This window comes from Bicyclus anynana, chromosome 8 (assembly GCF_947172395.1).
Source record: "Bicyclus anynana chromosome 8, ilBicAnyn1.1, whole genome shotgun sequence".
Classification (NCBI taxonomy): Eukaryota; Metazoa; Arthropoda; class Insecta; order Lepidoptera; family Nymphalidae; genus Bicyclus; species Bicyclus anynana.
Genome location: NC_069090.1, coordinates 17,239,353 through 17,263,784, shown reverse-complemented (window position 1 = coordinate 17,263,784; position 24,432 = coordinate 17,239,353). Strand labels below are relative to the sequence as shown.

The following is a 24,432-nucleotide window of genomic DNA, read 5'->3' as shown; positions in this document are numbered from 1 at the left end:
CGGATTGGCAGACTTCACACACGCAGAGAATTAAGAAAATTCACTGGTTTCCTCACGATGTTCTCTTTTTCACCGTTTAAGACAAAGATATTTAATTTCTCAAAATGCACATAACTGAATAGTTGGAGGTGCATACCCTGGACTGGATTCGAACCCACACCCTCTGAAATCGGAGGCAGAGGTCATATCCACTGGGCTATCACAGATCATTATCAACCTACTTGAATAGGCTAGTTGACACTTTTTTTAATGATTTTAAATTGTTCATTATCGTTTTACATATTTTTTTAAGACATGAATACATAGCATGACGTTACTTGCAAAAATGCTATTGGCCATGGTGGTCTATATTTTATCTGTTTCAGGACGTCACTTAAGCTAAACTTTAACCAAACGGTTTAGTGTTTGACAGCATAGGTTCGAATCCAGTCCAGGGTATGCACCTCCAACTATTCAGTTATGTGCATTTTGAGAAATTAAATATCACATGTCTTAAACGGTGAAAAAGAGAACATCATGAGGACATTTGCAAACCGAAGAATTTTCTCAAATCTCTACGTGTGTGAAGTCTGCCAATCTGCTTTGGGCCAACGTGGTGGGCTATTAGCCCCTCTCATTGTGAGAGGAGACCCGTGCTCAACGGTGAGCCAAATATGCGTTGTTAATGATGATTATGATGATGATGACCGGAACCGGTGTAACAATGCCGATTTTGCATCTCAGAGCTGATATTAAATTATTCTATGAAGAAAGAAAAGTCTATCAATTTCAATTCGAGTCCAAAATACGAATCCATATATAGTCTATCTATGGATACCTTTTGTACCTTTTTGCTATAGCAATCACTGGAACAATGAGGCATTGAACCTGTATTAGATTGACATGACGTTCGATCTGACTTAAAATAGGCCTTTATTTATTTTAACACTAAGAACTGCTTTATATTCTAACCAAGTTCTTTTTATTTTCCATCCCAATATTGACTTAGTTTATGTACCTTCTTTCTTAGCAGAACTACTTTCTAAAACTTAGTTATAATTAGGTATACCTCGACATTTCTAACACTTAACGAACGAGCATCAAACAACTTTACTGATACTAAATTTCACCCTGCCTCTTTTATTACAGAATAATATAATATCCTAATACAGCATTGAAAAAACTGATTAAAGATAGGAAAATTTGAAAAATCCGAAAAAAAGATATAACTTGGTCACCCTAGATTTTTGGAAAACTACTCAAATTAGTTTTAGATAATTAGGTGGTTTATCTACCATTTATCTACCATTTTTAGATGACCCAGAACTCACGTGATATAAGGTCGGAATATGCCCGACTAGTTTCGAACCCATACGGGGCCCTTAGTCATGAGCTGGTTCTTGCAACGCGGCACGATCCAAGCGATAGAACGAAACTAGTCGGGCATACTAAGACCTTATATCACTTGAGTTTTAGCCGTGTTTCATAATCAATTAATTTGAGATTAAGTTCCTTATTGAAAACTGTGTTAACATGTATATAACCATCCTCAGCTGACCTTGCGCCCCGGCTCCGGCACTCGAGGCCGACTTCAGCTTAATGTCGAGGTTATTGCAGAAGTTCTGGGTCATCTATACTAAAGAATCATTGCTCCTCTAATACTGAAACTATTGTAATCAATCATTATTTATCATGTTTATACAGTAATAGCAGACGCCCGCGACTTCGTCCGCGTAAAAACCAGTTTTTCACAAATCCCGCGGGATAATTTTCCGGGATGAATAGCCTAGGTGTTAATCCAGAATAAAATCAATTTCCATTCCAAATTTCAGCCAAATCCAGCCAGCCAAAGCCAAAAACATACATACAGCCGAACGTAGAACCTCCTCCTTTTTGAAAGTCGGTTAAAAAGTAACTAACATCCATACAAACTTTAGTGTTTATAATAATAGTAGGAAGTAGGATACACCATGTTTTTAGATTATCTTTTGTATGATGTTGGATTGTCAGTTTTTAAAGATATATAGAGGTTAGTATTGAGCTACGTAGATAGAGTCGTAGAGTCGTAGAGTCGTAGAGGCTCTGATATGTTTGGACAGAAAGAGTTATTCAGCTAGCAGCTACTTTTATTTATATTTTACGAGAGATCTAAAAGTTTTAGTTAAATCAAACGACCCCTGAAACTGTTCACCCCCTGTTCACTGTTGTTTTCAAACGGTCGGTACGTCGTACAAAGAAATTCAATTAGTAGTGGCTACTGACCCAAATAAATACAAAGTTTCCACTTTACCCTACCCGTACCACGTTTTGGGCGTATATTTTGTGGATGACCTATTAAAACCTAGAATAAAAAAAGAGATTTTACATGTCTATCTATAATTTATATCAAACTAGCGGACGCCCGCGACTTCGTGAAACCCTACCCCTACCTACCCCTATCCTACCCTAAGTATCTTATGTCCGTCTCCTGGTTCTAAGAACCTCTCCATAAAGGATATGTCCCAAAATGGGCCTTTATTATTTATAATTTATAAGCAGGTCGATAGAATTTTTACGGATAGAAGGTACAAATTGCTGTTGTCTCCTCTCAGAATGAGAGGGGTTAGGCCAATATACCTATGGTGTGGTCCACCACGCTGGCCCAATGCGGATTGGCAGACTTCACACACGCAAAGAATTCCGAAAATTCTCAGGTATGCAGGTTTCCTCACAATGTTTCCCTTCACCGTTTGAGACACGTGATATTTAATTTGTTAAAATGCACACAACTGAAAAGTTGAGGTACAAACGCCCTTGTCGTATTGATAATTAAAAAAAATCTATTATATCTATTTAATAGAGCAACTAATTTTACGAATTCCAGCAAGTTTTCTATCAGCTATTTGCGGGTAGGTCCGTGTTACGCCCTTGTTTGGTCGCCGAGGGTCGATCGCTACAAATTGCTGTGTAAACGGTGACAGACATCATATTACAGAGAAGTCCATTGTTTCAGCGGAGTATTATTTTTATTATCACCATTTTACTTATAGCTACGATTTTATGGTTGATAGGCTTGCTCGTATGACATATAGCCCACCGCATAATTTTTTTTGAGGAAATCAGTTAAGTAACTATTATTAAATACTTAGTTAGTTACTTATCTGATATTATACTTACTTGAATAATTTATTTCTCCCCTAAATTATAAATAAAATAATTGATTCCCTTTTAAATAGAAATAACCACATCGCCTTTGCATTACTACCAACTATCTATCAGCTACAATCAATGATAATTTTATACTATAGATATGTTACGTCCCTACAAAATCACCGCAAAAAGTGATCCGAATTTAGCGACTCCACTGAGCGCATGCACAATTTTGTTTTTAATTCCATTATATATTTATGTATATATAGTTTTGCACTTCCTGAACACACAACTCGACATTGTAGACGATATTTAGGAATTATTTGTTTAAATAACGTTCGTTGTTTAATAAGCGACTAAATGAAATTAAGTCAATTTTCCACATTTGTCCGCCTTAGTTTACATGCGGTAATGCCCCATCTTTAGTATAAAATATCATTGGCTACAATAGTAAAATATATTATTCAGATGTTTATTATAATCAGAGGACATTTTAAGAGGAAAAGTTAACAGTAGTACAATAGAATTAAAGCAATAACTTAAGTCCTTAACTATTTAATTAATTGGCAATTTGTTGAGCGCACAGTTAAAATCCCATTTATTAGTTAAAAGGTCTGATTTAATTCTCGCAAAGTCAAATAACCCACGGGCTTACAACGCCGCTTGGCAAACCCTTTGCAAGCTTCTCTGAGATTATAAATTATGTTTTGAATGTTATTATCCTGTCAAACCATTAAAAAATTATTACAGACTTAACATAGTACCTATTTGATATTTTGGTAGTTAGTTATTTGGTAATCAATTTATTTCATTATGGTAATTATTTCAAGTAGGCTCAGTTTTCAAGCACTTTTGAAACGTCAGTTGACTATTTGTACAGTTTCTACCACCGGTTAGGAAGGCAGGTTCTGCTGAGAAGAATCGGCAAGAAACTCGACAGTTGCTCTTTTTAAAATTGATTTAGATTACAATTTCCTAAACTTTTAATTCCTGTGTGAAGGTGGAAGTTGATCCAATGGCCTCCAAGCACTTTATCATTAAGGATAAAGTTCCTCATGTTTCTCATGTTCCTCATGATGACCTCTCTTTGTCTGCGCAGTTGGTCGAGTCATAGTTCTCGACAGAGAGGTTCTGAGTTTATTCTCGTTACAAAAACACGCCTTTATGAAATTCAGCGTTCCTGTACAATTCCGCGTATGAAACCGTCAGAGGTATGGCCAGAATAAACTTGGACCTCTTCCAAGGAAGTCCACTTCCATCTTAGACAGCATAGCAGTCAAGGGTTTTAGAAGAAAAAAAAATTTTGGGCAGTAGGTACAGAGCATAATGTCGTTGTTTGCAGTGCGGTTGCGGTCCTCGGTCAAGTATTTTTCGTCTCTACTCCTGTATGATGGCTGCCTTTTCGTGTTGCAGTTTCATAAAAGGACGGGATTTGCAGCTAAGACCTAACATGCTTTAAAATTTGTGTGTGGGATTTTCGGAAGATTATGTTTAATGATGTGTTTATTATGCAAACTTGCTAAATGCTAAATTTCAGCTTTCTAGTACCAATAGGTTTTAAACTAAACCGTGGCCAGACGCACACGGCGAAAATATAAAGGTCGGCTATGGAATGGATGATATCGTTCGAATTTCTTCCAAACCCATAAAACCCCAAACGTCGCGCATGTCCTTGACATCCGCATATACAAACTTTTTTCATAATAATGTGTATTTCAAAATTTAACACTAACGACAATTACGTTAATTAATATAATAACCAATAAAAAAGTACTCCATCTTATTTCTTTTTTTTTTTGTGGACAGTATTTAAAATATTGAAAACATAAGACGCCATTTTCTAGAATAATATTGAAAACTACTGATGTAACGCTACGTGTCGTACTGACTCGAGAATGTATTCGTTTTTGAGTTTTCTATTTGGAGCGGATACGACACCGTCGTGTTCCGTGCGTTCTATCTGCCTATTATTCTTTAATCTGTGCATAAACCCTTGATAAGCTCGCAAAATATTTTATGCACAAAATTAACCACTAAACTACCAAAGTAAGGACGCAGCGTATCAAATAAGAAAACTTGAAGTCGCAAAAGGAATCGAATAGTTGATTTACTTTTCAAAGGTTCAGCAGAACAAACGGCAAAGTGTTAAAGCTCGGAGGAAATAGCTAAAGCCAATATCATCCGAGTTGCTATCGACGTCTCTACTAAGAGTGGGCAATTTGTATTAGGCAGCGTCCACACACATACTAATATTATAAACACAAAGTGAGATTGTTAATTTGTTTGTTTCTCTCTCGGTTGAGGGCATGATTTAGATCTTCATAAAATAGTTCAACATACTCGTTAGTAGGATTATGGAATACATAGTAAAAGTAATGTTCTCAGGATGGAAAACATCTAGTCCTGAAAACGGACGAAGCCGTGGGCCGTGGTTATATTAAATTTAGCCGTACGTAAAAAAATGTATTTTGTATTTGCAGCTTTTCACTAAATGTAGGTATATGAAATAATACGTTTACGGTACTTGTTACTGAATAGATTTCTTATGTTTTTGTCATATCTGTTAATTCCTCCTTATCTCTGAAACGGCTGAACTGATTTTGACGCGACTTTAACTGGCAGATGATGATTATAAGAATACAATACGCATATGCCTAACTTACCACTTTTACTGAAAAAAAAAAACATTTTCTTTTTCTTCTTTTTACGCGGTTAGTTAACTTATAAAAATAACTACAAAAAAGAGAACATTCTGACAACAGAACTAACATAAGAGTCAGCAAACGCCTCAGAGAGGCAACAGGCGACCCTCGGGCGGGCAGCTTTCTCGCGCAAAGAATTTCAATCGCAATTCAGCGCGGGAATGCTGCCTGCGTGATGGGCACCCTACCAAGGGCGGCAAATTTCGATAATTATTTCTAGGTATTAGTTTGCATTTTAATTTATTTTAATTTTGTAGTTGTAGTTATATTTCCTTATATTTTATTTTTATAATAAGTTTAGCTAATTTATGTATTATCTTCATTAATAAATACCTTCCCACATAAGAGTCTAGTAATTATTAAACAGATTATTTGCTGTCCTCGGTACCAACCACTCCTATGCAAATATGAAAAAAATAAGATTGAAGCTTATAAAAGTAATTACACCGTAGCAGGCCAGAGTTTATTCTTTAGCCTATTCTCTGTAACAATTGTAATAATCTTATACACATGAATTATTACAATGTACAAGGGTATGAACAAGGATAATAAACGCTCGGGAAATCAAAATTTATAAAGGGGCTGAAACAAGGGTCAAAATTATCAACGTTTTCATAATGGGGCCGGTTCTGACGAGCCCCTATAAAGGAATATTATTTTAAGAAACTGTATGGTTTAACAGAGCAACTACCTCGCAAAGTATACAAGGAACACCTCCTGCTATGCGCTTCCCTGTGCAATCCATACTAATATTATAAAGCTGAATAGTTTGTTTGTTCGATTGAACGCGCTAATCTCAGGAACTACTGGTCCGATTTGAAAAATTCTTTCAGCGTTAGATAGCCCATTTATCGAGGAAGGCTGTAAGCTATATATTATCCCCGTATTCTTACAGGGACGGGAACCACGTGTAAGTTAGGCATAAGTGCCTCATGTGCGTTTAATTTTTACGACAAAGGTTCAGGCAGGAATGCAGTAATACTTAATAGCTTAATACTTAATAGCTTAACTCTCTCCTGAGCTAACATGCCTCTACGGCCACTCTTTCAGGTCTGCTCTCTCGTGTGTCTCGCGAAATGTTGCCTCGACACTAAATGTCGTGCTAAAACTGAAGGACTAAACTGAACTGAAGGAATTAACTCTTTACATTAGGACAAATAAGTCTGGACCTTTGTTACCTATATCCCAAAGCCATCATGATCCAAACTCCTTAAGAAGTATCTATGGTAGAAGCATAGGCTGCAGGGTTTACAGTTGCTTTATAATGACAGAAAATACATTACTGGATCTCGGTGTAGATCCGCTTTTTCAGCGCGCCATCAGGTGTGCACTACCCTTTATTAGATAGGTAAGTCAGTTTACAGTTTACCTATTCGAACTATTTATATCAATAGATATTAATAGATAGAACTACTCACCAGTAGCAAAGAATGGAATTATGATGATAATTAAGGTAATGGAATTAAGATGATAATTAAGATAATGGATTTAAGATGATAATTAAGAAGAATGGAATTAAGATGATGTAAGCCTTCCCAAAGAAAAGAAATTTCATATAGCGTGATGCAAACACCTGTTTCTCATCTTTATCTAGATACAGTACAACAACGAATAAGCATGGTTTTTTTAAAGGCAACCCGGCGGGAATCGGCATACATGAACCATTCACCGCTGCTACACACCAACAAAAATTAGCAGATGACATGAATAATGTCATTTGTCATCTATAGCAGTTAACAAACACTAAGTTGCCTACCGTCAAATACTAAACATTGCGTCTCCATTCATATTGAACCTTAATTGCATAATTTAATTGTTGTTTGACTATTTTAGATATGTAATCAAAATGATTTGTGAGAAGTAGGTTGCTAGTCATGACTCCGCTGGGTTTTAGTATTTTGGTCAGCCAGCGAGTCCCACATACCTGACCGTAGTCTATGCCTCTAGCCATATTACATATTATCGATTCTCTTTCTACAAACGGTAATACTCCGAAAACTAAAAAATGTATGGAAATTACATATCCAATTGATAGGTGGACCACGTGACCGAATCGATAGCAAATGTCATTCCTATACATTTTAAAGCATTCACGTTGGTAGAAAGATGATTGATATGTAGTACTATAGCCGAATTCCCAGTTCTGTCATTGTAGTTTCCTGTCGGGATGCGTCCCTAAAAACATTATCCAGCGACAAAAAAAAGGTTTCTTCAATTTAAGTCCGTCATTGAGTAATATGTTTACCACAAGTTCGAATAGCGCTTTCGTAGAAAACTGACAAGAAACTCAAAAAATCCGTATTAAAAAAAAAACTAGCCGACGCCCCGCAGTTTCACCCGCGTAGTTCCCGTTCCCGTGAGAATACAAGTAAAAATATAGCTTATGACACTTACAAACAACGTGGCTTCGTATTAGTAAAATAATTTTTTTAAATCGGTTCAATAGATTGAGAGATTACCCACAAAATTTAACTTTTTATCATAATAAAGATTCAGTTTTGATATACAAGAAAGTAAAGTCATTCTATGAATGTGTCATTAATTGTCCTGTTAAATTATATTTCCCTGATGCCAGTAAAACTATAATTAGTTCTTCAGTGAAAAGGCATCGTATTTACAAGATGACTGGAACTAGGTGTATCTATTAAGGGGGGAGGGGGGCAATTGTCGGTGCTCGTCAAACCGGGGAGCGGAGATTAATTTATCACTTGTCCGCAGCCGCCGCGAGCGCTTGGCTTACTACTTTATTCTCTACTATTCTATTCACAAAGTATTAGTGTTGATCGTACACTACGGTACGTCACGCAGAAATACTGAAAGACTTGTATACTTTGTCAGAAGTCTTAAAGTATTTCTAACTATGTGTGTATGTGGAAAGCATAGTGGTAAAATGTAGATATTTCTCTATTTATATTACTTTTAGAAAAGAAGACAGTTTGCTGAGAGCGCGTTGATGCGTACTGAAAATTCTTTATCGCAACGAACCATCACTTTATATTCACAAACTGTAACTGTACTTTGTCTGTAAGTATTACCACTATATTAAAATGATATACTAACTGTCTGTCTGGTGGTGCTTCTACTATTTGAGTTGAGTGTCATAAATATACACTACTAACTTAGATGGAACATGAACATATCCTTTGACCCGGTTTGAGACCCGGACTTTCTTTGATTTGCAACTCATTACACTCCCATCAATATAGCAAGCGTTGACATATTGCTAGTTGAGCTTTCTAATAGGTCCTTAAGTAACCAAACGGTCAAGCTACACATTGTGGCTATAGTGTAAGGTTTGTAGAGAACTTGAGACTAGGAACATGCAGAACATTAAGTATACGCTATGATAGAGGTAGTGAGAGGAGTGTAGAGTTGGCTCTCCATGACATCTGATAACTTTTTTTCAGCAATTTATTTTAGTATCCATAACACAAGCCACGGTTTGGCTCAATGCCAGTATTTGTATTGCCATAATATTCACTATCAGCATAATTTATAGGCCCCCTACGGCCGGACCTCCCTCATTATAAGTGAGGACATTTAAAACTTAGCCCCATCACCTTGCTCGAATGTGAATTGGTGGGCTATTGCCGTAATATATTTACTCATTATTATTTATTTGTGATGCGGTTGACTTTTATAAAAATGTGTTGCGTATGTTTGGTAGTGTGCGATCAACATTAGGACATTCTGAGCACAAAACAACGTACAAAACTAAAAGCAGAGCAAAAAACAGGAATAATTTTAATTTCATTCCTTTAACATTTCTCTTTGGCGAGCAAGCTTTAACGCTTCTGCAAAGTTGATTGAGTTGAGTTAAGTTGGCCTTTTGAACAACAACTAGCTTACTTAGCTTTGAACTTCTGCTGGCATTTTAGAGTCCACAGCCGATTGATCACTTCAACATTTATTTACACTAACTTCACTTTTGACTAACTTAAAAGTTTTATTGATTTTGTCTGACAAAATTTTAGCATACTATTATTATAAGTGTTTATTTTTAACTAGCGGTCATCCGTTTGGGTAAATTCTGTTTTTCACAATTCTCTCAGGAAACAGGGATTTTTCCGGAATAAAAAGTAGCGTATGCTAATACAGGGTATTAGGTATCTCCATGCAAATATTAGCCAAATCAATTCAATAGTAGCGACTAAGGCTAAGACTAAGGCTAACTAAAAAAAGAAGGAAGTGCGTTCGATTTTCTTAAGCAGCATAACTTTGTTCCTGTCTGAAGAGCATGGTTGCTACTAATGAAGTTCTACATTAAAATTTTCAAATTTCATTTATTTCAATAAGGCTTAATGCACAAGCAATTTTAAAACCTCAAGTTATGTCATGATTTAATGGTGGTAATTAAAGTCGAAAACTTTAAATTAAAATTACGAGGGTTCCAAACGCGCCTCGGTCTGAGAGCCCACAACAAACTCAGCCATGGTTAGTTTTTTTACTAGGTAACGCCGCGCGGTTTCACCTGCGTGGTTGTCGTTCCTGTTGGATTACGGGGATAATAAATAGACTACAGTCTTCCTCGATAAATGGGTTATCTAACACAGAAATAATTTTTCAAATCGAAGCAGTAGCTCCTGAGATTACCACATTCAAACAAACAAACTCTTCAGCTTTATAATATTAGTATAGATAAGCAATGGTTTTACACGTATCATCAACTGGGACATCTACTTGTTCCGTTAAACATAACTAACTATATAAATGTACACACAAACCTAAAGTGAACCCATTTTTAGTTTCTCATGTAGCTTATTATATTATAGAATCAGGTGAACTTTCTCGGGGAATATTCTACCACTTCCCGTGAGTTGGGAAAAGTGTAATCTTTAAAATGTTAGTTTGCAGTTCAAGTGCACGGGTGGTGATATGCATTTTAACTGCACTTTGTCTTGAAACTTGTGCACTTATGCACTTACTGAGTGTACCGTCATGTTTTTACGTCGAAAAGTTAAAACAACATTATGTTCTCTAGTATTGCGATGCTTTTTGTCTGAACAACTTATGCGAGTGTCACTTTGTAGGAGGTACATATTACGAGTTTATACATTATTCCGCATTTCTTATTACGAGTACCTTTATAAGCAAGTTTTTTAATTTATTATTTAAAACAATGAATGAAAAGTTTTGCAATAGTTAATATTGTTTTACACAAAGTAACCCATAATTTAATATTATACAATATACCTATGGAAAGCACGTTGAGCCATCGTTTCAAGTCTTGGAAAAGACGTAAATCTCAATGTTTATCAGCCTGATGCAGGACTCGAACCCATCCCGACGACCCTTTATGACCTCATAACCCAAAGCCACATAGGCTAACCAGTGACCACTAATCCAACGAAACAGCTTGCCATAGGATACACACAATATTTTGCCACATCTTGTAAGTTCATCTAAAACCTATGTAAACTAATAAAAGCAATGGAATAAAATAACACAAGCTGGAATGTATAAACTGTATTTCAAATAACTTATTACTCATTCTTAAACAAATCGTTACTTTGGTAGATGGATAATACATTAATTAAATAAACTTCACGCCACATAATCGCATGTTCGCCTCTTTTACATAGAGTATATATCACAATACCCTACCAACCTCAGAATAAAACCATTATCATTAATAAACAGTACAGATTAAAACATTTATCTGGAAGAAGGAGTTTTTATATGTTGTCTTGTGTATTTATAATTATTTAAATAATTAAAAATCTAACATTCGGCCATACTGACTACAAGTTTGTCCTCAAACTTTGTAAACACAAATAAATTCTAACATTACATTATTATAAAGATTCACTGAACTATGTCTCATAGTATTTAAAATTTTAATTTATGTTTATTACCACAACTCATTAATTCTCCAATAATTTCTAATTATAACAAAAGTGAGTCCCAATTAATCTATTATTATTACTACTTGCTAAATTCACTGATTTACAAGTAGTAAAATTCAATTTTGTCATTACAGATATTTTCTAATTTTAAACCTTGATTTAACAATATGTTGAAACACCCTACAATACATTTAATTATTCTTTAAGAATTATATAATTATAGTTTAACAGATTTCTCATTCAATATTTACAAATTGTGAATACAGACCTATACAGATTTTGATAGTGATTCTATTGATAAAAATCCAAACACTTAAATTCAGTTAAACTGGTATGTTAATTCTTGTTTTTACAAATTTGAAATAAATTCAATCTTTAATCACTTCCAGATTCAGTCCAATTACCCAAATTCATGACAAAATTGTCTGTCATTTTGTCATTCCTAAACTAAACTAAAAGTTATGTTAATATAAAGTTATAACTATGAAACCTCGATTCTACAGAGACAGTTCTTATAATCGCATTAGATCATACAAGTAAATCATGTACTTTGACGAAAAACAACATCTAGCGAGGTAGGTCTTATGTATGTCTGAGCTTCCAGATGACAAGAGGGAGCTTTACTCTAGACAGAGACTTATTAAATATTGTAATTAACTTAGACAGAGTAGTAGATTAATTTAAAGCATTAAGTACATAGACGATATGTAATATTTACAAATGTAATGTCTTTATCTTCTAATATTTGTCTGAGCTTCCAGATGACAAGAGGGAGCTTTACTCTAGACAGAGACTTATTAAATATTGTAATTAACTTAGACAGAGTAGTAGATTAATTTAAAGCATTAAATACATAGACGATATGTAATATTTACAAATGTAATGTCTTTATCTTCTAATATTTGTCTGAGCTTCCAGATGACAAGAGGGAGCTTTACTCTAGACAGAGACTTATTAAATATTGTAATTAACTTAGACAGAGTAGTAGATTAATTTAAAGCATTAAGTACATAGACGATATGTAATATTTACAAATGTAATGTCTTTATCTTCTAATATTCGGCCATCCTTACTAAAAGTTTGTCCCCAAACAACACAAGAATATCATGAAATTATGACATTACTATAATATCAACTATAAATAGAACAATGTTAACAATAAAATTTTATAATTAATTATCACACAGCATCCCATAAGTTATTTAAAAGAATCCAATGAAACTATAATGAAATTCTTGATTTCTTCTATATACTTTTATCATAAAAATGTTAAATAAGAATAAGAGTGATACATATTATAAATAAACATAATGTTCATGTGAAGCTTTTGTCAATCAACTTATCTATTTTCATCATTTCAAAACATTATTTATATTTGTCAAATTCGTCATCATCGATTAATGGCATCTGCACCGAACCCCTCACCACCCAGTCCAGAACTAGTAAAGTTACAGGACTTTGTGATCGTGTTAGACTTCCAGATGATGTGTGACATCTGCACCGAACCCCTCACCACCAAGTCCAGAACTAGTAAAATTACAGGACTTTGTGATCGTGTTAGACTTCCAGATGATGTGTGACATCTGCACCGAACCCCTCACCACCAAGTCAAGAACTAGTAAAGTTACAGGACTTTGTGATCGTGTTAGACTTCCAGATGATGTGTGACATCTGCACCGAACCCCTCACCACCAAGTCAAGAACTAGTAAAGTTACAGGACTTTGTGATCGTGTTAGACTTCCAGATGATGTGTTGCATCTGCACCGAACCCCTCACCATCAAGTTCAGAACTAATATAGTTACAGGACTTCATGATCGTGTTAGACTTCCAGATAACATGTGATAGAAGATAATCAAAATATAAAATCAGATATAAATACATATACATACATTTTTAAACGACTTAAAAAAAAAAAAAGGAGTTTATCAATTCGTTGGAATCTTTTTATATTTATTTATTTATTTTATTTTGCTGTGTAATAATCAATAGAGAAATTATTATACAACAAATATATCCATAATCATTCACAAAACAAATAACGGTATATTAGTCGTCATAACACTACTATACTATAATACTATCTAAAATATTATCGATAACACCGGCCGACAAATGAATACTTTTTGAACGTTGTTTTGATTTCAGTAAAAATTATCAGTAATTTATAGTATTTTGAACACAAAAATACCTGCACAATTACTCTATCACATCAATTTTTTTTACAAAAAGAAAAACAAATTTTACTTTAAAAGCTTCTAACATACAGCAAAAATAACAATATCTGTATGATTGTCTTGCTTTCACTATATCATAGGTAGTACCAAAAGGTAGAGATTGTCTTTTGCTGTATGTCCAGTGTCCACTGCCTTAATTGTTCAACACGATTAGTACAAACTGCAGAGTCCACGATTTTATTTGTATTTTGAAGTCAAAATAAGCTACATATTTATTATACATATTTTCCACAAATTTTTCAGTTTTTGCTTAGAATCATAAAGTTTCAACAAATGTAACAAAATATATCTGGACTATTGTGACACTTTATAGAAGACGTTATGTTTATCAGACGTTTTCCAACAACAAAAAAAACCATTAACTAAAATATATATATATTTTTTTTAACAAAGGCACTATAACAGCTTATTTCCACGAAACGCGTTACAAATAGGTGTGTCGTTGTTATAACTGAAGTAATTTCTCATGAGAGGTCGCTTAATTCAAAGAAAGAGTGCCAAAACTCGAAAATTTCACTGAAAAATCAAAACTAGCGAATATATTAATTTTACTAAAAATCTGATGTGATATGATAAAATTAGGTCTGATTTCGTAATCAGCACTACAAAATCAGTAGAAAAAAAATAATTATATCTTGGACAACGAAAATCGTGTCGGCCTGTGTAATACATCTATCCTTATATTAAAATTTTACCAAAACACAAATCGTCATCAGTAAGTCATAATTAATGAATAACATCATGGATGTGAGCAAATATTTAAAATATATGTATATATGATATCAAAACTAATAACTCTCAATATAATACATAATTATAATATCATCATATCATAAATAAAAATACTAAATTTAAATCGTGTGTTATCAATACATAGTGTAACTTCTCTCATCTTTGTGATTTGGGTCAACTGTCGAATAGGGCTGTGTTCAACCCAATGATTATCATGAGGATCTCATATATCCCATATTCATCAATCAATATCCATGCATCTCGGATCTGTAATCAAATATTTTCACACAGTATCACATAGCTCAGTCACTTAATCGTTCAGATAAATATCATACTTGTTTGACAAATAATTTAATTTAACATAACTAGCATACCTAGCATCCAAGAGAAAATCAGTCTATAATTGAATGAACCTTAGACCCGGTACATAAAATGAAATAAAATGTTAAACATGTGTTAATCTATCAATTTACTTTAATTCAGACAAAAGACTCTTTCTCTTAAAGAAATGCTTTTTTTTTTTTTAATGATAATAAAGACTTCTTGAAAATATTGCGATTTATGATTGTAATAATTTTAGTATGTAATCCAATCCTAGTAGTTATCACTAGATAAGAAAAGATGATATTTGACTATGTATTGTATAATTATCTTCAGACTACCCCCTTTTTTGTAATAATAGTAGCATAAACCTGTCTTAGACCAGACCACCCCCTTTGTTATATACCTCTAGTTTGCTATCAGAGGTTTTACCTATTCATTAATTTTAGTATATTCTTTTTTTTTTTAATTCTGTTAAATTTCTTTTTTTTTTTTTTTGGCTATATCCATTAATTATTTTACTGATGTAATGATTTAAGTCTCTATATTGATTCATACTTGATGCAGACCACCCATCAGTTGCATGCAGGTACCAACAACTCGGTGGCGTGCACTTTGTAGATGCACAAATGTACTGACTACCTAAGGACCCAATACAAATCTATATTCAAAACCTATACCACTTAATATGTTGGCCAAGGAATTTTCTAATTTTTTTTTTTACCTTTAGTGTACTAGTATACCCTAGTTAAAACCTTATGCACATATCATTGTAACCATCCGAATATATAATTCTAACCACAACCCCATAATAATTACTAATTTTCATAATTATACAAAATGTTGCAATCTAATAAAATGCTAGAAATAAACAAATGAGACATGGATTAAATACACTAGTGTATCTGCAAATAATAAACTGATTGATTGAATCTAAAACAACAGCAATAGTATGGTTAATTTACTTGTATGTAGAATCTATACATCTGCACATGACCATTAATGAAAAGAGAGCCCAACGTCACCCACCCACAAAACTGTCAAAATATGTCTTAGACAAATATTTTACAACCTATTTATGGCAATCTGTGTCTCTTTACTTGAAGTCCATACAGACTGGGCTCTAAGACAATTTGTGATCAATGATATTATTATAATTAATTATTTATTACTCAATTGTCACACAAGTAACTTTTTAATATCACCCTAAAAAAAATCTCCAATTTAATTAATTATAAGATTTCATTAAGATGAATATCATAATATCTCTTAATACTCTTGTAGATAAGCCAAATATAATAATATTCATGGATAAGAATCATTTACTGTGTTGCTGCAGATTGTTAATAACTGTTCTATACTAAATAGGCTGAAGGCATGTTGTCAACGCTTGAATAGTTAAATAGGTTTTCAAACATAACTACAAATTTATTTTTCAAGAAATCTATCAATCCAATTTCTTAAAAGATTTAAAAAAATTTATATTAATTACATACAGTAATCTACATAATGATATATCTAAGCAAATCCTATCTGAAAATATTGTAATAGCTGTCTCAAAACTTGTTATCAGGTACCTACATCAAGGCCTAAAATAATACTTGAACCATTACATAAAACTTCATATATTTTTAATTTTTATGTTATTCAGTCATAAAAACTCACATATAACAATGTATAGTTTGAAGTTACAGGCACAAAAAAAAACAATATTTTAGTTAATTCATTTTAGTCCCATGTCAGCAACAGATGTAATGTAGTTCTATAATTAAGATTTCTCAATATTACATTATGCCAGTGTCCTACATCCTAACAACCCTAGAGTGGTCTGTCTTCATACGTTAATTTCTTGAGCAGTGTGTATGTGTGTGTGTGTGTGTGTGTGTACTTTTCACTTAAATGATTTTGGTTTCCTAGATATAGTCATCTAACAAAAATGTTTTGACAATAAGCCAGACAAACTGACAACCTATCAACCATACTTAGTTTCACCTAGTGATTATTTATTCTTTGTAATTTTATTTCATATTAGTCACAACTGAATAATTTATGAGGCTGTTTAATCAAACTAATAAAACTCACCAGACACCTAGTTTAATATATTTAGACATCATTGGTATTTCTCATCCGTCAAACCAACAGGATTCCATCTCATATAACTCTGCAGCTAACACCACACATGCATCTTTGTATTTTGTTATTAATTTACACGTTCTTCTCTGTTCTCTCGCAGTTTTTCAAATAATATCCTCTTATGAGTGCTGTTGGACTGTTTGACTGTTTTGCTCATAAATATCGTCAACATGGTTTAAGTGTGTTACGTTTACGTTTCTTCATTCTTGTTAGATATTGTAAGCATCGACAACCGACATCGCATAAATACTTTTACCGGGACCAGTGCGGCGTGCGTCCCATAGCCGTCAGTGGTATACATACTTAATGGTTGTACACACGTATGATTTTTATCGCATTTCTCGTAATGTAAACCACTGTTTCCCAAATTCACACTTCATTTAAATGCCGTTACATTTCTTTCTGTAGATCGACTTTAATGTAGGTAATGACATCGTGTTCGTAGGTACTCTCACTTCTGATAAAAGCAATGGAATAAAATAACACAAGCTGGAATGTATAAACTGTATTTCAAATAACTTATTACTCATTCTTAAACAAATCGTTACTTTGGTAGATGGATAATACATTAATTAAATAAACTTCACGCCACATAATCGCATGTTCGCCTCTTTTACATAGAGTATATATCACAATACCCTACCAACCTCAGAATAAAACCATTATCATTAATAAACAGTACAGATTAAAACATTTATCTGGAAGAAGGAGTTTTTATATGTTGTCTTGTGTATTTATAATTATTTAAATAATTAAAAATCTAACACTAATTATACCTACTTAACTAACCAATTCTCCGCCCTTTTAGCCGCGCAATTCCGGTACCTTGAGAATACGGGGATGAATACGAGTACGTTTGTATTAAAACCTCGACTGTTCTCGGGGCATGTGTGTTTTGTTACCCGACTGCGGCGAAGCCCAAAAGAGGGTTATGTGTTTGACCTGTCTGAAGAGCAACAAAGTATTGCCCTGCTCTATGTACCGGGTATACGTATGTCCCGGTGGCGACAACGGTATATAGATTACCGGGATCAAAACGTCCCATGGGCTGTCCAGTGGTAACGTGACTTTCTAGTGGTAAAAGAATTTTCAAACTCAGTGCAGTAGATCAACAGATCAGCCCCTGCAATACTACAAACATTACTTCTTTAAAATATATAGATAAGATATTTGAGAAGTTGAAATAAAGTTAAATATATACTGAATTTTAATTGTTCTTCAGAACATGAAATAGTAGAACTATATGTATATAGAAGTTTTGAGTATCCGTGGAACTAATTTAAATTTAGTTCACTTTTGAACGGTAGGAGTGAATGCAGACTATTCAAGGCACGTTTCATATTTCGTAGATAGAGCTTTTGGCTTCGACTGTAGCAAAGAGTTCGAGGAGATTTAAACCCACGTCTTACTAGACACGGGCATAAGTTAGTTATTTCTGCATATCGTCTCCAAAGAGTAAAAAAATCTTTTGTAGGTTTGGGTGTACTTTTCTATAACAAGATCCCCAATGCATAGCTTTAAGCAATGTGTTAAAAAACATTTACTTAGTCGAGTTTACTACAACATTGATGAGTTCCTTAAAGATAAAGCTTGGAGGCCATTGGATCAGCTTCCACCTTCACCCAAAAAGTAAAACTATAAGAAATTGTAATGTTATCATCAATTGTAAATTATAATACTGTATGATTTTTTAAAAAGAGCAACTGTTGAGTTTCTTGCCGGTTTCTTCTCAGCAGAACCTGCCTTCCGAACCGGTGGTAGAATCTTTACAAATAGTCAACTGACGTGTCAAAAGTGCTTGTAAACTGAGCCTACTTGAAATAAATGATTTTTGATTTGATTTTTTTGATTTTCGAGTCTACTGGTACGCTATGATTTCTTATCGTATCCCGTAAACAATATTAAAAAACTACGTACCTATTACCGTTGGATGCTGGCGGCTAGAGATTGTGCTGTTTAGAAATCCATGGCAGAGGCCTGTTTCCAACTGTGGACGTCCATCGGTAGTAATTGACGATGATGACATACCTACTATACTTGGACAATATGTTATTCAAAATTCAATAATTCTCGTTTAATATTCATCTATACTAATATTATAAAGCGAAAGAGTTTGTTTGTTTGAATGAATGAATGAATGAAATATACTTTATTGTACACCAAAAATAATAATAACAGGCAAGAAATTAACTTAAAAACTAATGTACAATTGGCGACCTTATCGCTAATGAGCGATCTCTTCCAGACAACCAACAAAAGTTTGTTTACTTGAACGCGCTAATCTCAGGCACTACTGGTCCGATTTGAAAAATTCTTTGAGTGTTAGATAGCCCATTTATCGAGAAAGGCTATAGACTATATATTATCCCCGTACTCTTACGGGAACGAGAACCACGCGTGTGAAACCGTGCCGTGTCAGCTAGTCATTATGTAACAATTTAACCGATGGGACCAACAAGGCTGTTTTACTCTAAATTTACATCTATATAAGACCCCTTTGCTTGGTAAATATTAAAATTTAAATTCACAAGTAAGTAGGTAAAATATTTTTGAAAGTCAAAAGTACAAAGGGTCCCTTTGTGATGAAAGGGAGCGCGGAGTGAGGCATTCGAGATGAAACATTTGAAGGAATTAGGGTCTTTGTGTTGTACCGCCATTGTTGGTCTATCGGCCAACTGACGGCCGGACAAAGTGTTTTTAATTTTGTTCTCTTCTATTTTTAACTAGATTTTATTAATTTTCGCATAAACCGCATCATCATTCATCATTATCAACCCATATTCGGCTCACGCCTGAACTCAAGTCTCCTCGCAGATTGAGAAGGGTTAGGCCAATAGTCAACCACGCTGGCCCAATGCGGATTGGCAGACTTTACACACGCAGAGAATTCAGAAAATTCTCAGGTATGCAGGTTTCCTCACGATGTTTTTCCTTCACATGTGATTTCCGTGAAATGGGAGTTTCATGAAAAGCTGCCATCCATGGAAAAGGTGGCTTGGCTTTTTTTGACTTTTCCAACAACTATCGATATTTTTACAACCAATATACACAAATCTTTGATAAACTCCTTAAAAGTGCCCTACCTATCTACCTAAAAGAAATCTTTGAGTTTATTACGAACAACAGACACGACAGAGGATTTTGTTTTTAACCGACTTCAAAAAAAGGAGAAGGTTCTCAGTTCGTCTGTATGTTTTCCCGTTGTAGTTGTAGTTCTCGTTCCCTTAAGAATACGGGGACAAAATATAGTCAAAATCGGTTCAGTAGATCCAGAGATTACCCCTAGAAAACCAAAAACTTTACCTCTTTACAATATTCATATAACATATCTAAAGATGAAGCATTAAATTTTCCATCATACCAAACTTACATTGATAAGCTAAGTAACACACAGCAAACAATTAGCACTCTGTTATTGAAGCAACACAGAGCTCAAAGGGAACGGAATGGCTCTACGAACTAATGAATGAATTACGGGCTCTTGAGTTGACATCGGCTTTACAAAGGTTACAGGAAAATTGGGTTATAAACAGATAAGCCCAGTTACTGGAAGGCTGGTCAATCATCGAATTTGCTGTCTGAAATTGAGAAATTTGATAAATTAATTCTGGTCCACTATTTTCAGATATCTTGAACTATATGGTTATGGTTTATAGGTTATGGGTTATTATTTTTGTTGGCCAGTCTGGCTCTGGTTATATATATATGGTTATATATGGTTTTATGGTTATATATGTTTTTAGCATTTAGGTCCAGAGTTCGATTACCGATACAAATAAAATAATAAAACTAAACTAAACATTTATAAATCGTTATTATTCGATTTGTCCACTTGTGGTGTTTTTAATCCATACATTAATTAAGGTAATTAATGTTGTATGGATTTTAATAATTACAAACATCTTCTCCATATTAAAATGACGGATATATATGATTAAAATGACAGCAAACAGACCATAAATCACCAAATATTAAAAAAAATAACTAACAGAAGTAAAAGCATAATTAAACCATAAGTATATTATTATTTAAACTATTATTGCGGATTCGACAGTCGTTTATAGGTAACTAATAAATAAGTAAGATATTAAAATGTTTTGGCTCGAGAGCTGGTCGACATTTTCCCAAAAATGTCTACCAGCTCTCGAAATGTGAAACTTATCACAGAGTAGTCGGGGCTTGCTCACTTTACATCAGATGTGAACGCTGCCATAGACATTTGCTCGGAGATATAAACACAAACGATTAATTAACTTGTATTTATATGCAAGTACGGGTACAGTTGGACAAAGGCTTGTAATGGAGCGACATAACAGTATTACACGCCTTCGCTAGACGGATGCTGGCTCATCTCTGATGTACCTACCTATTAAAGATCAATATAATATCATCACATACGCATACAGTGATAGCTTAGTGGATATGTCATCTGCCTTCAGAGGGTGTAGGTTTGAATCCGGTCCGGGGCATGCACCTCCAACTTTTCAGTTAAGTGCATTTTAAGAAATAAATATCACGTGTCTCAAACGATGAAGAAAAAACATGAGGAAATACCTGAGAATTTTCTTAACTCTCTGGGTGTGTGAAATCTACCAATCTGCGTTGTGCCAGCGTGGTGGACTATTGGCCTAACCCCTCTCCTTTTGAGAGGAGACTCGTGCTCAACAGTGATCTGAATATGTGTTGCTAATGAATGATGACGCACACAGCACATTGTTATTAGCTGTGGAAGAATATGGTCTTCTGGCACAGGCACCGTGCTTAAAAAAAAGATCACAACATACCTTTTGTACATGCTTGTGTGTTTCACCAATAATTACACCTAAAGATAAGACATTATTTAAAAGATATTAGATATTCTAAGATATTAAAAATCTCAACCGATGTTAGAAAGCTGGTGGTATTATACGTTGCTTTATGCCAGGCGTCCACTCATGCGTATCGGACGCATCGCATCAAACGGAATTTTAATATTACGGTCACAGAGTAATTCATACAGACTGAGTCTTTACACGCAGCGTGGTGAAGCCGGTGAAACCCATATGAATAAACAAACGTTACGCGTCTCCTTGACATCCACATTATGCAAACTTTTTTCATAATTTGTATTCCAACATTTAACACTAACAACAATTACGTAAATTAATGTAATAATCAATATATTTCTTTAGTTTTTGTGAACAGTTTTTATGCGTTTGTTTGATGCGATGCGTCCGATACGTACTGTACGGATCTGTGAACGCCTGCCATTAGAGATTCGGTCATGCTGACTTAATCACTATTTTGGTCTTTATTATCAACCTATTAAAATTAACATCACAACAATTGACAAAATGTCATTTACTTACTGTATGATAACCATCAATAAGCATCGGATGACATTATTGGTATATAGAATCTCAATTTTATATAGCAATTGACATATATATAATTGATAATTATATGTCAATTAGGAGGCTTCGGCCGTGGCTAGTTACCACCCTACCAGCAAAGACGTACCGCCAAGCGATTTAGCGTCCCGGTACGATGCCGTGTAGAAACCGAAAGGAGTGTGGATTTTCATCCTCCTCCTAACAAGTTAGTCCGCTTTCATCTTAGATTGCATCATCACTTACCATCAGGTGAGATTGTAGTCAAGGGCTAACTTGTAAAGAATAAAAAAAAAATATATTTGCAGACGTCAAAGATAACGAATAAGCCTGATGGTCATTAGGCATCATTAACATCTGATATAGGTTGAAATAAATCAAAAGCTTTAAATATTTGAAACTTTTATGTACCAAATATTTAATATTGATCGTCTGCTAGCTCCCAACAGACTGTTTTGTGCGGAACTTATTATTCATGCACTATTGATTTTTTTCATTTACGAATAAAAGGTGGTGGTGGGAGATACAACTTTGGTATTATATTCTACTAGCCGAAGCACCGCGGTTTCATCCGTGACAGCGGAGAGCCGGAATAGCCCAGTGGACTGTCTCCGATTCCGGAGGGTGTGGGTTCGAATCCGGTCCGGAGCACGTCCAAATTTTCAATTGTGTGAAGTTAAAAATCACATGTCTCAAACGGTGAAGGTAAAACATTGTGAGGAAACCTGCATACCAGAGAATTTTCTGCGTGTGCGAAGTCTGCCAATCCGCATTGGGCCTGCGTGGTGGACTATTGGCCTAACCGTTCTGATAGGAGAGCTCAGCAGTGAACCGAATATGGCTTGATAATGATGATGCATAAGGTAATTCATAGGAACAGAATAAGGCCATCTTGAAGAAACAACCTACTTTACCTATATAGTTTGTATGTTCAATGCCTACTCTAGTTAACAACCTTCTACACGCCACTGACTTATACTAAATCCATACAAAGATTTAATCACGATAGATATGTCCATTTCAATAATCTAAGTGCACGAACGGAAGCATTGTGACTCCAACGTAATGTTTGCGACTAAAGGGGGGTAGTTTAGTGAAAAGTGCAAACAGTGAACTGACTGCACCCTAACCCCTTCCAAACTGCGAGCCGTGAACTGAACACACCCTTACCCGTTCCAGATGGGCGTGCTACCGTTGGGGGCCGTGCGACGCGCGCGCGCCCCCCGACTCGCTGACATCCCAAGGTATTTGCATTTTCATATTTTCCGACTGGCTTTCCAGTTTACAGACTTCACCCGGGATTTATACGCTATTTTTTAGATGTAACCTCGTAACATTAATTTTAAGTTTTCGTCTATTATTACCACCATTAGATTAAATTTAATTTTGACATATACCTGACCTTTCAAAAGTGCTTTTAAAGTAAGCCTAATTGAAATAAAAGAATTTTAATTTTTTAAATTTTGATGCTTTTTTTACTTACCGTGTTAGTATGTAAGAAATTAAATATCACGTGTCTCAAACGGCGAAGGAAAAACATCGTAAGGAAACCTGCATACCTGAGAATTTTCTTAATTTTCCACGAATGCGATGTTTGCCAATCCGCTTTGCAGTTTGGTAGACTAAGGCCTAACCCCTTTCACTCTGAGAGGGGGTAGGCCAGTTTTTTTGCATTTCTTAAAATGCACACAAATGAAAAGTTGGAGGTGCATGCCCTGGAACCCACACCCTCCGGAATCGAAGGCAGAGGTCATATCCACTGGACTATCACGCCTTTTTCATTTATTATAACTAGCTATCGCCGCGCGGTTTCACCCGCGTGGTTCCCGTTCCCGTAAAAATATGGGGATAATATATAGTCTATAGCCTTCCTCGATAAATGGGCTATCTAACACTGAAAGAATTTTTCAAATCGGACCAGTAGTTCCTTAGATTAGCACGTTCAATCAAACAAACAAACAAACTCTTCATAATATTAGTATAGA

The 24,432-nt window shown here is 34.6% G+C and overlaps 1 protein-coding gene across 1 annotated transcript in view; it reads left to right on the top strand.

The window, feature by feature from the left end:
- Positions 1-24,432, top strand: part of LOC112048608 (calcium/calmodulin-dependent protein kinase kinase 1) — a 142,433-nt gene that overhangs the window by 31,173 nt on the left and 86,828 nt on the right. The window contains exon 2 of the mRNA XM_052882991.1: positions 23,627-23,691. Within this exon, the coding sequence (XP_052738951.1) occupies positions 23,627-23,691 (65 nt within the window). The remainder of the gene's footprint in view (positions 1-23,626; positions 23,692-24,432) is intronic.